General features: G+C 45.6%; 1 protein-coding gene across 2 annotated transcripts in view; it reads left to right on the top strand.

The window, feature by feature from the left end:
• The window catches only part of LOC134506861 (cytochrome P450 2K6-like), a 64,331-nt gene that overhangs the window by 36,275 nt on the left and 14,401 nt on the right, over nucleotides 1-13,655 (top strand). For both annotated transcript variants that reach the window (XR_010068833.1, XM_063317230.1), the window contains exons 3-5: nucleotides 2,509-2,671; nucleotides 9,442-9,591; nucleotides 11,414-11,574. Coding sequence is in view for 1 of the 2 variants with exons in the window: in XM_063317230.1 (XP_063173300.1) it covers nucleotides 2,509-2,671; nucleotides 9,442-9,591; nucleotides 11,414-11,574 (474 nt within the window). In the remaining variant the exon portion in view is untranslated. The remainder of the gene's footprint in view (nucleotides 1-2,508; nucleotides 2,672-9,441; nucleotides 9,592-11,413; nucleotides 11,575-13,655) is intronic.

Here is a 13,655-nt window from a genome sequence, read left to right on the forward strand (position 1 = left end):
GTTGCAGCCATCTCTTCAACTTCTGTTGTAAAATTCGTATGTCGCAATCCAGATACCCCCTGATCCAGGCAGTTCCGTATTTGGTCCGAAATGCCTTGGCCTTCAGGGTCGAAGTTAATCTACATGTTTGTTGTTGAAAAGCAAAACTCACCCCTTCCCGTTCCTCCCAGCAAGAAGGCATCTTGTTCTTTTTCAGGCCATCTGTCAAAAAAGTGTATTCTTTCCTCTTCCTTAGTATTCTCACAGGAATTTGCTTCCACACAGTTCTATCCACGTTCTCAGTACTGAGTTTAGAATCGAAGTGAGCTTGAAGAACCAAATCCCTTGTTTTTCTCCTAGCAAATTGAACCAGAACATCTCTCGGCTTATTGCTACGGTCTGCATATCTTGAGTTAATCCAAAAAACTTCTCCCATTTCCTCTGTCATTTTATCTCCCTCTCAATCAGTTAAAACTGCCAAAGCCTGTATAATCTTATCTTGAAGATTGTCCTCTCTTGCTTCAGGGATTCACCTGAATCTTAAACAAAACTCCTTATCTCTTAATTTCCCATACTGAAATGTTACCAAGTCCCTTCTCCCGTTCCCTTTCCAATGCATTTATTCTATTATCAAACTTTTTAACTCCTCCTTCCCATTTCATTTCCAACTTTTCCAACTTCGACTCAAGTCTTTTTTCAAATTCATCAGATCTTTTATCCTCCTTCCCCCCCCCCCTTCTTCTCTAATTCTTCAAAAGATTGGGCAATAGATTGTGTAGTTTTTAATGTAAAATCCTGAAACATCACTTTTAAAAAGTCCAATTCACCAGGATCATGTTTTGTTTGCTTCCTCGTAGTCATAATTTCCTCTTCCTCCCTCCCTTTCTTTTATATATATATAAACGTTATATAAAAATTGTGTAATTCCAGTGGCTGAATCTTTTAAAAAGTTCCAGTACTTTAAACTTTAATACTTTATCTCCCTCTAGTGTCTCACCGTAGTAATTATAAAAGACAAAACTGCAAGGTAAGAGATAGAGAGAGGGGATTATCCAATCACAAGCCTTGGGTTGGAACTAAAGTCTTTCAATATCAGTCTTTTGAAACAGTATCCAGTCACAGCTTTAAAAGCTAGCCACAACAAAACTTGCCACACAGTCTAAAAACAGCTTCAGTCTCAAATCTAACAAAGTCTCTTATTTAACAAGAAAATCTCTTGCATAAAAAAATAAGAAATAGAGAACAATTTTATTCCCTTTTAAAAAAAAGTTTCAGTAAAACAGTATAACTTTCAGATTTATTGCTTGAATTATAATCCATTAAAGTAGGTAAAACACATGAAGAAAATAGATCCCCAAAGTAATGGAACTCTACCAAGTGGAGGTAGTATTTCTGTATCAGGGATAGCCTCTTGAGATCCAAGAATCATAAAGCACTAAAGTGATTTGAGACATGGGGTGGCCGGAATTAATGTTCCTTTAAAAGGGCTTCAGATGCGGCTTGGACAAGATGTTTCTCCTGCCTCTCAGCCTTCCACTCATCGTTAGATCACAGTTTTACGATCCTCCAGTGAGCTGCAGCTGTCCAGAAGACTTGAGGAGCAATTCCCTGAATTCTCCTTCCCAGAGAATATTTCAGGGCTCAGAAATTTGCCTGAGCCACCAGATAAATGTCACCCTGTCAATCCTAGCCAAGGAGCCCAGCTAAGATCGTCCTTCCGCCAGTAAAGTCTCCACCAGAGGCCATAGGAGTTTTTTTTTCCTTCTGTGTAGTTTTTATCTTTGTTCTAAATCTGTTAAAATTCTTACAAAACAAAACTACTACGGGCACAATTGGAAAGTCTCTGTGTGATCCCTTCAACGACGTGGCAGAGGCTCAGCTTCTCTTTTAGCTAAACTTCCACTGTATGTCCGGCACTGAAGGCTGCAAGGCAGCTTCGCAAGATCCTGGAATACAAGTGTAACTCTGGTGCAGGCTTCATCTCACACAAAGTTCTTTGCAGTTGACTTCTGGAGAATTTATGAGAAACATTTATCAGTCTGACGTGGTGATCTGGTGTGCAAGGAGCCTTTTATTACCTAAGGCAGAGCTTTTCAAACTCTTCGTGTTGGTGACACACTAACTCTCTGCAGGTGTGGCCGCGTCACTGGAAGTCACGCGGAATCAGCTGTTTTGACCCAATTATGATTACTGCGCATGTGCAGTACCTGTATGATCCCTCGGCCACATGACACACCTGCACACTGCAGCTGACACACTAACATGTTGCGGCACACAGTTTGGAAAGCTCTGACCCAAGGGTTCTTTGTATTTATATTTATAAATATACTGTGTAAATGAAATGAAAAGAAAAGTTAAAAACATAATAAAAAATAACAGCATTGCAATATGCCATAAAACAGAATAAGAAAATAACATGATCTCAGTCTTGGAAATGTGAGACGTGATATGTTAAACAAAATCCTGCATATGATCAGTTATTAATTATTGATCAAAACGGCCTCTCGTTTTCCTTCTGTTGAATTCCAGTTGTCGAAAGAATACGGTCCTGTCTTCCGCCTCAAACTGGGATTCCAGGAAATGGTGGTGCTGACTGGCTATGAGACGGTCAAAGAGGCTCTGGTGGACCAGGCAGATGCTTTTGCAGGGAGGCCCTTCGTCCCAATATTTGATGATCTATCAAAAGGCTTTGGTGAGTTATTTAATTCTGGATTGTAGTTTACAATCATTTCTGATGCGTGATCAGTATTATTTTTTTTAAAGAACTTTATTAATTTTCAGAGTATAGTTAAAATACAAAATGTAGAATATATAAAAGATAGAGTACAGAACTAAAGAAAAAAGAAAAGCTATAAAAGTGTAAAGTTAGGGAGAAAACAGAAATAGAAATTGACTTCCAACCTCATCCAATAAAGATATAAATGCATTTACAAGACATATGTCTATAATTTTATATTCGACATTTTGTATTTTCTATTTTATCTCCTGTGTTTTTATTCCATTGAACTGTGATGTGAATGTGCCATAGAATAAATAAATAACATTATTTCTATTGTACCAAATGAAACCATTTAATGATCAAACCCAAAATCGAAACTTCATTTTTTTCTGACACAAGCTGTCATGTTCCCGTTCCGATGTTTATGGTTCCTCGTAACGTTTCACATGTCATATCTGCAGTTGCGTGCCTGCCTGGCCACGCTGGTAAATTTCCTTTGTGCTGACTTGTGATCTTCTGGAATGTATGTTTGGGTTATCTCTGCTGTTCAAGGTTACTTTCTCAGGCCGATTCTAACGGTTGCTAGCGTCTGGGGTGGGTGGTTGCTATGCTAGCCTGAGGGGAGGGTTCGCAACGGGAGCAAGGCTTTTTAAGTTTGTAATTGGCACGCTTTTGCTCATTCTCAGCTTTCTTCGTACTTTGCATACTATTCATTCAATAAATTAGTTTTCTCTAGTAATTACTGATGAGACTCCTTTTATTGGAATAGGCAATCATTACATAAAGCTGAGAATCTTTAATATCAGTCTGCTAGCATCCATCCAGTTTCCTGTGAGGAGTTTAATTAGCGATGACTGAAACTGCCCCAACCTCAACCACCGGCTTGGGGGAAAGTCAGCTCTCCAGAGGTGGGGAACAAGAGCCCATGGGACCGCGGAGAGAGGGGACTCTCACGCCAGGGTCGGATGACCTCTCCGAGGCAACGGATTCCAGTTGCGATACGGAGAAGGCAGTGAAGTCAGTGGTAGTCAAGAAGACGGAGGGACCCTTGTATGGGTCGCCACCAGCCCCAGCCAAGCCGGTGTATTCCTCGCTGTTTCCAACCGTGCAGATCACCAAAAGGACAAGAGCAGTGACACCAACGGAGATGGAGACGGAGAAATCCCAGCAGCTGGAGGCGAGGATGAAATCCATAGAGGATTTGTTGGCAAAGTTAACTTTTACCAGGGACACTCAGAAAAAGGAAAAGATGGGAGGTGAAGAAGGTAGTGACTCTCCTGACACCTCCGCGTCCCCAACCCCCCCTCCCCCCGTAGACAAACAGGGAAAGCAACGGAAATATTGGGGGGGAGGGCCCCCGCTAAGCAGGCCTCCAAAGAAAGCCTCCTTACCTTCCCCAAGTAGGGAGCAGAAGGAGAGAGGACGGAGCCGGGAGGGGGGGAGACGTGTGAAACTTTGACTGGCAGAGGCTCAAGAAATAGCGCCAGAGGTGCAGGAGGAAGAGCCACCACAGCCACGAAAGGCTAAGCACAAAAAGAGACACGATAGCCCAACCCGGGTCCGATATCGAGACTTTAATGTGAAGTTTAATGGGGATCCCACAAAGCTGTCATTTTTTTTGACGAATGCACACAGCTATATGGAAGAGTTTGGGAGCGTGTTTCGTTCTGAGCGGGCTAAGATTAATGCTGTCGCGACCCAATTAGAGGAGAGGGCAGCAGACTGGTTCGTGAGACTGGTTGACATGGACGCTTTGGAGTTGGATTGCTTTGATGATTTCATGTGGGCAATGAAAATGCATTTTGGTGATCCTCTAGCTGAGGAAAAAGCAAAGGTAGCCCTAAGGGAGTTGGTTCAAGGCTCCAGATCAGTCTCGGATTATGCGCTGGAGTTTCAAGCACTCTCCGGCAAAGTAGAGGATTGGTCTGCCACCACCCTTGTAGAGATGTTCAAAGATGGACTAAGACCAGATATACTACGATGGGCAGTTGTACGGGACGACCCAGCAACGCTGTATGAGTGGATACAATTGGCTGCGAAGGTTGAGCAAGCCCAAGCTAAGTATACTCAAAGTAAAAGAGGTCCCAAACAACAAGCGATGGGGAAACCTACAAGGCCAGCAGCTACTGCTAGCAAACCAGTGAGACGGTCGTGGCAAGAAGAAAAAGAAAGCCATTTTGCCAAAGGATTGTGCCTGCGGTGTGGTAAGGAGGGGCACCTGGCAGCTGCATGTCCCCGCAGGAAGCCAGAGGAACGGAGAGACAGATCGGGGGGGAAATCACCAGTGGCACCGAGGAAGCTGAAAGCGACAGTAGCAGAGCTGGTGGAGGATGTAGACTTGTTTTATGGTGGGCAAGACGAAAAAGAAGCCTCCCAACCGGCGGAAAACTCCAGCCACCTGCTCTAAAAAGCGCCAAAGAGCAGGTGGAAGAAGAGGGGCGCGATCATGTCTCGGTGAGTGGAAATTTCCCAATGTTAACCGTGAGACTTAAGCTCGGTTCCCCTACAAAAACTGTGGAACTATGGGCTATGATTGATTCTGGATGCTCACGTTCCTTAATGCATCCTGATGTAGTAGCTGCTTTGGAGTTACCCACCTTCCCGTTGAAACGTCCCATGATTTTCACCCAATTGGATGGATCTATATCGGGGGGAAAACCAGTCACCCAGTCTACAGCGTTAGTGGCTTTGCAACTGGGTAGCCACTGGGAAAAGTTGCCCTTTGTAGTTGCACCGGTGGGTGGTCCCTTGGTCATTCTGGGGATGCCTTGGTTTGTTCAACAGAACCCTAGTATAAACTGGGTACACCGAACTGTTACTTTTGCAGATGGGTTCTATAAAGCCCCTCCTGGGGATGATGAGGAGCAGGATACCAATGTGGGGAGGGCAGCACTATCAACGCTGCATACCCTCGCTGTACCATTGGAAGGGCTACCGGACCAATACCAGGACTTTGCCGATGTGTTTGGGGAGAAGGAGGCAGATCGGCTGCCGCCTCATCGGAAAACTGACTGTGCCATTGAAATTCTTCCCAATGCCAAGTTGCCCAAACCAAGGGTATATGCAATGACCCCAAAGGAATTGGCTACTCTTCGTGAATTCATAGACAAAAACTTACAGCGGGGCTTCATAGAACCAGCCAATTCATCAGTGGGTGCTCCAGTACTCTTTAGATCAAAGAAAGACGGAACTTTAAGACTATGCACAGATTTCCGTGGGTTAAATGCAGTCTCCCTATTAAACAAATCTCCCCTCCCGGTCATCAAGGAAATGTTAGCCCACTTGGCGGGGGGGGGAAATCTTCTCTAAATTGGACTTAAGGGAGGCGTATTATCGCATTCGCATTCGGGAGGGGGATGAATGGAAAACAGCTTTTAATTGTGCATTTGGGGCTTTTCAGTATAAAGTGTTACCGTTTGGATTGGCTGGGGCACCTGGGGTTTTTATGCAGTTGATAAATGAGGTCTTGCACGACCACTTGTTCAATGGGGTTTTGGTTTATTTAGATGATGTGTTAATATATTCAAAAACCATGAGGGAACATGTGCAATTGGTTAGGCAAGTGTTAACCAAATTGAGAAAGGCTGACTTGTATGCCAAGCTATCCAAATGTGCATTTCATCAAACACAAATTGATTATTTGGGGTATAGGCTTTCAGATAAAGGCATTGAGATGGATCCTGCCAAAATTGAGGCTATTTTAGTATGGGAGCCCCCACGCACACGCAAACAACTACAATCGTTTCTCGGATTTGCGAATTTTTATCGTCCATTTTTGGAAAAATTTGCTGAGATTGCCTTACCCCTAACCGAATTACTCAAAACAAAGGGTGTGGGAGACACCCGCAAATCAAAGAATCCAGGGGCACTCCTAAAATGGACACCTGCTTGTCAACAGGCGTTTGACCAACTCAAGCGACTGTTTACCTCTGAACCAATCTTGCAACACCCTGATCCTGACAAACCATTTGTGGTGCAAGTCGATGCCTCAGACTTTTCTATTGGTGCCCTCTTATTGCAAGGCAATGAGCAAGGACAATTAAAGCCTTGTGCTTATCTGTCACGTAAATTCTCTGAGACAGAGAGACATTGGCATGTTTGGGAGAAGGAGGCTTTTGCGGTGAAAGCCGCTTTGGAAAATTGGAGGCATCTATTGGAGGGGGCGGCACACCCTTTTGAAGTGTGGACTGATCATAAAAACTTGGAGTCCCTTACTGCCTCTCGTAAGCTCAGCCCTAAGCAAGTGCGATGGGCTCAGTACTTCAGCCGCTTTGATTTTAAACTCAGATTCATTCCGGGAAAGAAAAACTTTTTAGCTGATGCACTGTCGCGCCAACCCCAGGATTCAGGAACAGCCCCAGATGTGGTGGGAACCCTCTGGACAGATTCCCAAATGGCACTGGCAGCAGTCACTCGCAGTCAGACGCGAGCGCAGCAACCTGACACCCCTGCCGGTCCTAGCGCGATACATGTATCCGTTCCTGCAGATTTGCAACAAAGGTTTCTGGCAGAGTTGAAATCGGATACTTGGTTGCAAAACAATCAGAGCGCGGTTACTTTGAAGCAAGGTTTGGCATGGAAAGATGATCGCCTCTATGTGCCTGTAACCTTGCGCAAAACCGTGCTATTCAGGTCTCATGACGATAAAACGGCTGGGCATTTTGGCTTTACAAAAACTATTCATCCCCAAACAGATGGGAATACTGAGGTGGTTAATGCCACGTTGGAGCAATATTTACGTGCTTTTGTTAATTATCAACAAGACAACTGGGTAGACCTCCTGCCATTTGCTGAAGTTGCTTACAATAATGCTGTGCATCAAAGTACTGGGGCGGTGCCCTTTCGTACTGTATTTGGCCATGACTTTGTCCCTATTCCTGAATTGCCTCCACCGTCTACTTCGCCCACCTCCCCGACCGATTGGGCCTCACAACTGGCAGATTCCTGGCCAAAACTACAGCAAGCTTTAGCCGATGCTCAAGCCACTTATCAACGACATGCCAACGAAAAAAGGGCACCACAACCTCTTTTTCAAATAGGGGATAGAGTATACCTTTCCACCAAATACATCAAATCCCCTCAACCATCCAAAAAACTGGCACCCAAGTTCATAGGTCCATTTCCTATTGTTGCTCAGATTAATCCTGTTACCTTTAAGTTGGACTTACCTCACAATCTCAAGCGCTTACACCCTGTTTTTCATTGCAGTTTGCTTAAACCATTCGTGGAGTCTACCCATTGGCATCCTGAGCCGCCTGCACCTCCCCCCATAATGATTGATGGTCAACAACATTTCGAAGTCAAGGAAATACTAGACTCTAGACGTTTCCATTCCACTCTGCAATATCTGATTCGCTGGAAGCATTTCTCTCATCCAGAGTGGGTCCCTGCACAACATGTGCGCTCTCCCCACTTGGTTGCTCAGTTTCATGCTGCTTACCCTGATAAACCTGCGCCTTAACAATTAAGTTTTTTTCTTTGTGGGGGGGCAGTATGTCATGTTCCCGTTCCGATGTTTATGGTTCCTCATAACGTTTCACATGTCATATCTGCAGTTGCGTGCCTGCCTGGCCACGCTGGTAAATTTCCTTTGTGCTGACTTGTGATCTTCTGGAATGTATGTTTGGGTTATCTCTGCTGTTCAAGGTTACTTTCTCAGGCTGATTCTAACGGTTGCTAGCATCTGGGGTGGGTGGTTGCTATGCTAGCCTGAGGGGAGGGTTCGCAACGGGAGCAAGGCTTTTTAAGTTTGTATTTGGCGCGCTTTTGCTCATTCTCAGCTTTCTTCGTACTTTGCATACTATTCATTCAATAAATTAGTTTTCTCTAGTAATTACTGATGAGACTCCTTTTATTGGAATAGGCAATCATTACACAAGCAAATAGTCTAAAAGTGGTTGCCAAATAGAGGCAAATCTATTATGTAGAAATTTTCCCCTGAAGTTTTCATAGGCAGGAACCTCAAAGGACCATCACAGCTTCTGCAAGTCCAAACAGGATAGAGGAGAATATTTATTGATCCCCAAGTGCTAATGGAGGAAGCTGGAAAATAAAAAGAGATGGCAATATGGTAGTAAAAGTGATCATACATCCCACCCACCCACTTCCATGCACATGTCCAACAGGTTTGATTCTGCTTCTTTGAAACTTTGGGTGTGGGGAGTCCCAGTATTGTGTATGCATTTTTCTGTATTTTTCTTGTCTTATATGTAGTTATACTTACCTTTCCTTTGTGCAATGTTTTTGCTAGTTTCTCTTTCCTGATAAACAATTGGTCCAACCTCTATGGAAATTGAAAGTTTGTAGAGCCTCTAGTGAGTGTGGGAAGTGGCTGGTCTGTGTAAGGAAGGATGGGCTGTTTTCTCCCAAGCCCCATTTAGATAATCTCTTGCCACCTCTCCTGGCAAGAGACACCTGGGTATTTTACACATTCAGCTGCAATGCTTACTCATTAGAACCATCGTATTTTTTTTTCTTACCTACCACTTTTAACTCACCTTCAGAACTTATTAATCAATTGCTCAGAGCATATCCACTGCATTGCCAGTTCTCTTGGAAAGCGATCAATAAATGTTTGGTGTAAAGATCACATAGGAACAAACTGCTTTCTACATCCTTTATTTTTGATAATTTAACAATTCTGGAAATAACTTCAAAATAGATTATATGGATTATAACAGTGGAATTTTGCTGATACAAAAGGATATTAAATTTGACCTCTTGTCTTTACCTCTTCATTTAAGGCATTATTTTTGCTCATGGTGAGAACTGGAAAGTGATGCGACGGTTTACATTATCCACATTACGGGACTACGGAATGGGCAGGAGGACCATTGAGGACAAAATCATTGAAGAGTGTAGTGTCTTAACAAAAACAGTTAAGACCTATGCAGGTGGGTTAGCATTTCCTCCTAATGCTCTACCAGAGTACCTTTCAAGACAGATGCAGAATTTGAAATAACTTCATCAGATTCCATCAAATGAACAAGGACTGATTTTGCAGAACCTTCTCTCCAACAATTCTTAAACCCATCATTCCTCTTTAAGGGGCAGAGGAACAATCTCCTCTCTGAAGGAAGAATTCACCACCATTAGAACCCAACCACACATCAACTCCTGGGCAGCCTTAGGCAGCCAGGAGGGACACGGACCTAATGAGCAGGTGGTTGAGCTCACAGTCACAAGGACCCTCTCCACTTCCTCAGGTCAAAGAGGCTCAAACTGTTCCCAGATAACAAGGCAAGACTATGCCCCAGGCATCTCCACAGGAACTCTACCAAGGCTGGTATAAAACTTAGAGCAAATCTGAGCTACTTTATCTGACAGGTGCTCTGCAAATTCCTCCCTTCAGCCCTGAAGGTCGACCCCAGAATCCCTTCTACCCAGGGTTGCTGTTGCACAGAAAAAAGGTGGAGAAATATTGATGCTTCACTGCACTTATCACCATGAAGTAGGCCTTAATAGCAGCTCTGACTTGTTTTTGGTCAGGTTTGCTCCTTGTTGACCTCCAGCACTGCACTAGACATCCCTTATCCCATTTCATGTCCCTCAGCTCTTCTGTGAAACATGGAGAGGGACAGGATGCACAGGAGGAGAAAGGTCACATGGGTGCAATCCAATCCAAGGCCTTAGCCACCTTGGCCCTCTCCCCTCATAGCCAATGGCTCAAAAGGGAGCACGAGTCTAGTAGTCCAGCTGATCGTGCCCAGAGCATGACTTGGGGCAATCACGCCCTCCACCAGCGTGTGCCAAACAAAACCAGGTAGGCTCCGGAGTCTCTTCCAAAATGACATGCCTCTCATGCCAAACTCCAGCCTATATAAAAAACCATCCAATACAGTATGAGCCCACACTTCCCATCCAGTACCCTACAATAATCTGAATTAAAATATTTCTGAAACTCAGCAGCCATTTGCTGTTTAAAACTGCAATCATTTAATGAAGAAGTATCGAGATCTTAGCCTTTTAATACTGTCCATGGGGTTTTCTTGGCAAGGATACTGAAGTGGGTTGTCATTTCCTTCTGTATGTATGGCTGTGAGAGCTGGACCATAAGGAAGGCTGAGCACCAAAGAATTGACGCTTTCAAACTGTGGTGCTGGAGAAGAACCTTAAGAGTCCCTTGGACTGCAAGGAGGTCAAATCAGGCAATCCTACAGGAAATCAACCCTGACTGTTCACTGGAAGGACAGATACTGAAGCTGACGCTCAAAGACTCTGGCCACCAACTGTGAAGAGAGGACCCACTGGAAAAGACCCTGATGCTGGGAAAGAGTGAAGGCAAAAGGAGAAGGGGCCTGCAGAGGATGAGATGGTTAGATAGCATCACCGATGCAATGAGCATGAATTTGAGTAAACTCTGGGAGACAGCGGAGGACAGGAAGGCCTGGCATGCTATGGTCCATGGGGTCATGAAGAGTCGGACATGACTTAATGACTGAACAACAACAATATCCAGCACTTGCCCTCAAGGACTTCCTCATTTGCAAAGAATTCATTACTGATGTATGATCAATAAAATTGAAATTGTGACTCTGTGACGAACAGTTCCCATTCAAATACTGTTTCACATTTCTTAATCTAAATACTTTCAACTTTGCCAGAACTGGCTATAAGTTTTTTATGATAAATGCTCCCTCTATGTAAACTGTTTTTGAGTCTAAATGCAGTGGCATTCATTCACACTTCTGTTTTGATTTGTTGTTTGTTGCCCAGGAAAACCATTTGAGGTCACAACAGTTATGACAGCTGCTGTTTCCAACATCATAGTTTCTATTCTTCTTGGGAAGCGCTATGACTATGAAGATGCCACATTTCTACGACTACTGAAGCTAATGAGGGAAAATATTCAGCTTTCAGGAAGCCCAAATATATTGGTAATCTAATATTTCAGTTGAAGGGAAAAAGCACGAAATATAGGCATGGTGTGTGTCATTTATGCTTTATTGCAAAGAAAGAGTATATTGCTTGTCATAGTTATCCATAGCAAGATTTTGTTCAAATGACAATATGAACATGATGATATCAGGATTCATATTCCACTCTTACAGTATGTACTTGCATCCAGAAATCTGATTTAAGTATACAAGTCACTTTTTCATGTTGTGACACCAGGATGCATGCTTCATCACTGTCTCTCCCTTCCTTCTAAAGGCATATGTCATGCGCTGCCTACCTCCGAGTAATACACAGACGCTGATTCCGATGAAGCAGGCTCTGGTTTATTCGCAGTGTAGATACAGTGATAGAAAAAAGCTGAGAGTGACAGGAGCGCGCCGGTGCGGAGTTTAAATACCCCGCGCCGGTCAGCGCCCCCTTACTCGCGGTTATGTCACCCCCCTTTGTCCAACACGCGGTCTTGCCAGTAGGTGAGGGGTTGCGAGGCCCCGCTGGCACTCCGGGATCGCCCATCATCGGTTTCCCTATTCCTCCGGTGATTGCTGTCAGCTGGGCGATCTTCATTGCGCCAGCGCTAACAGCTTGGGTGTGCCTCGCGATCCGCTTAGCCATTGTCTCTTGTCCTTTAGTCTTTGTAAGTTGATGGCTACTTATCTTGAGCCCCTTCCCCTGTTTCCTTGTTATTGTCATGTGTGCCATTGCGCTGATGTCTTCAGCTCAACAGCACTCATGACATACTGCCCCCTGTCCGAATAGTGCCCCCCCCCGGCTTTCCGGTTTTTCTTCCAGGAGAGCTGTCAAAATGGTTTTTTTTTGTTTTTTTTTTGAATTTCCCGCCGGAGTGTTTTCGCCCCTCCCTTTGTTCCGCCCTCTACCACGTGTCCCTCTAGGGTGTGTTCTTAGTGCGCATGCCCCGGTCACACCCTGGGCGTGCGCATGCTCTGGCCACACCCTGTTTGTTCGGCTCAGTTCGATGAGGAGAGAGGCGTGGCTGGTCGGGTGCTTATCAGCTCCAGGTAGGGCCCTTATTTTTTGTTCTAAGTGCGTCGCCTTTGTTATGTGTGCTCCTGGGCGTTGCCCCCAGGATGCACTGTTGACTTGCTTGCCACTCCCCTGTGGGCCCGGGGCGGGGGGAGGGTGCTGGTGACCGCTTGTTACTGCCTCGTGGGCCCGGGGCGGGGGGGGTGAGTCCCGGGGGGGGAGGTCCACCCAAGTCGCGGGCTTGGGGGGGCCCTTTCCCTTGGGGCATGGTAGGCGGGGGGGGGCGCGGGGGAGGGGTTATGCAGGTGTCGGTTTGCTAGTCTTGCTTTAGGCTTGTCGGGGTACGCCCAGTGAAAAGCCCGGGTCAGGTCAGGCGCGTTAACGTTGTGCGCCGCCACCCATTCTGGGTGGGGGAAGTGTTTCCACCTGACCAAATAGTGTAAAGTTCCCCGTTGCCTGCGAGAGTCGAGTATGTCCCTTACGTCAAAGTGATGTTGCCCGTCGATCATCACCGGTGAGGGCAGTGGCGTGCTTGGGTGCCATCGGGAGGTGGTTGCCGGTTTCAGGAGGCTGGTGTGGAACACCGGGTGGAGTCTCCGTAGGTTGTGTGGCAGGTCCAAGCGTATTGCCACCAGGTTCACTATCTGCGTGACTCGGAACGGCCCGATGTACTTAGGCCCCAGTTTTTTCGAGGGTTGGGGTGACTTTAGGAATTTGGTGGATAGGTAGACCATATCCCCCGCCTGGAACATCGGCTGTTGGCGCCGGTGCTTGTCGGCCTGCTCTTTGTAGGCCGCCTGTGCATCCTTCAGTGCTGCCGTGATTATTGGCCACGATTCTGCAATCTTCCGTCCCCAGTCGCTAGCGTCCACGTGGGGTTCCGGGGGCTGTGGTAGCTCGGTATTGGGATGAAGTTGCGCCCCGAGACTACCTCGAATGGAGTTTTCCCCGTGCTCGTGTGAACGGCGTTGTTGTATGCGACTTCGGCGAACAGGAGCAGTTCGGCCCAGTCGTCTTGATGATAGTTGGTGTATGAGCATATGAATTGTTCTAGGGTGGCATTGAGGACCTCTGTGGC

The sequence above is a fragment of the Candoia aspera genome, chromosome 1 (assembly GCF_035149785.1).
Source record: "Candoia aspera isolate rCanAsp1 chromosome 1, rCanAsp1.hap2, whole genome shotgun sequence".
Taxonomy (NCBI): domain Eukaryota; kingdom Metazoa; phylum Chordata; class Lepidosauria; order Squamata; family Boidae; genus Candoia; species Candoia aspera.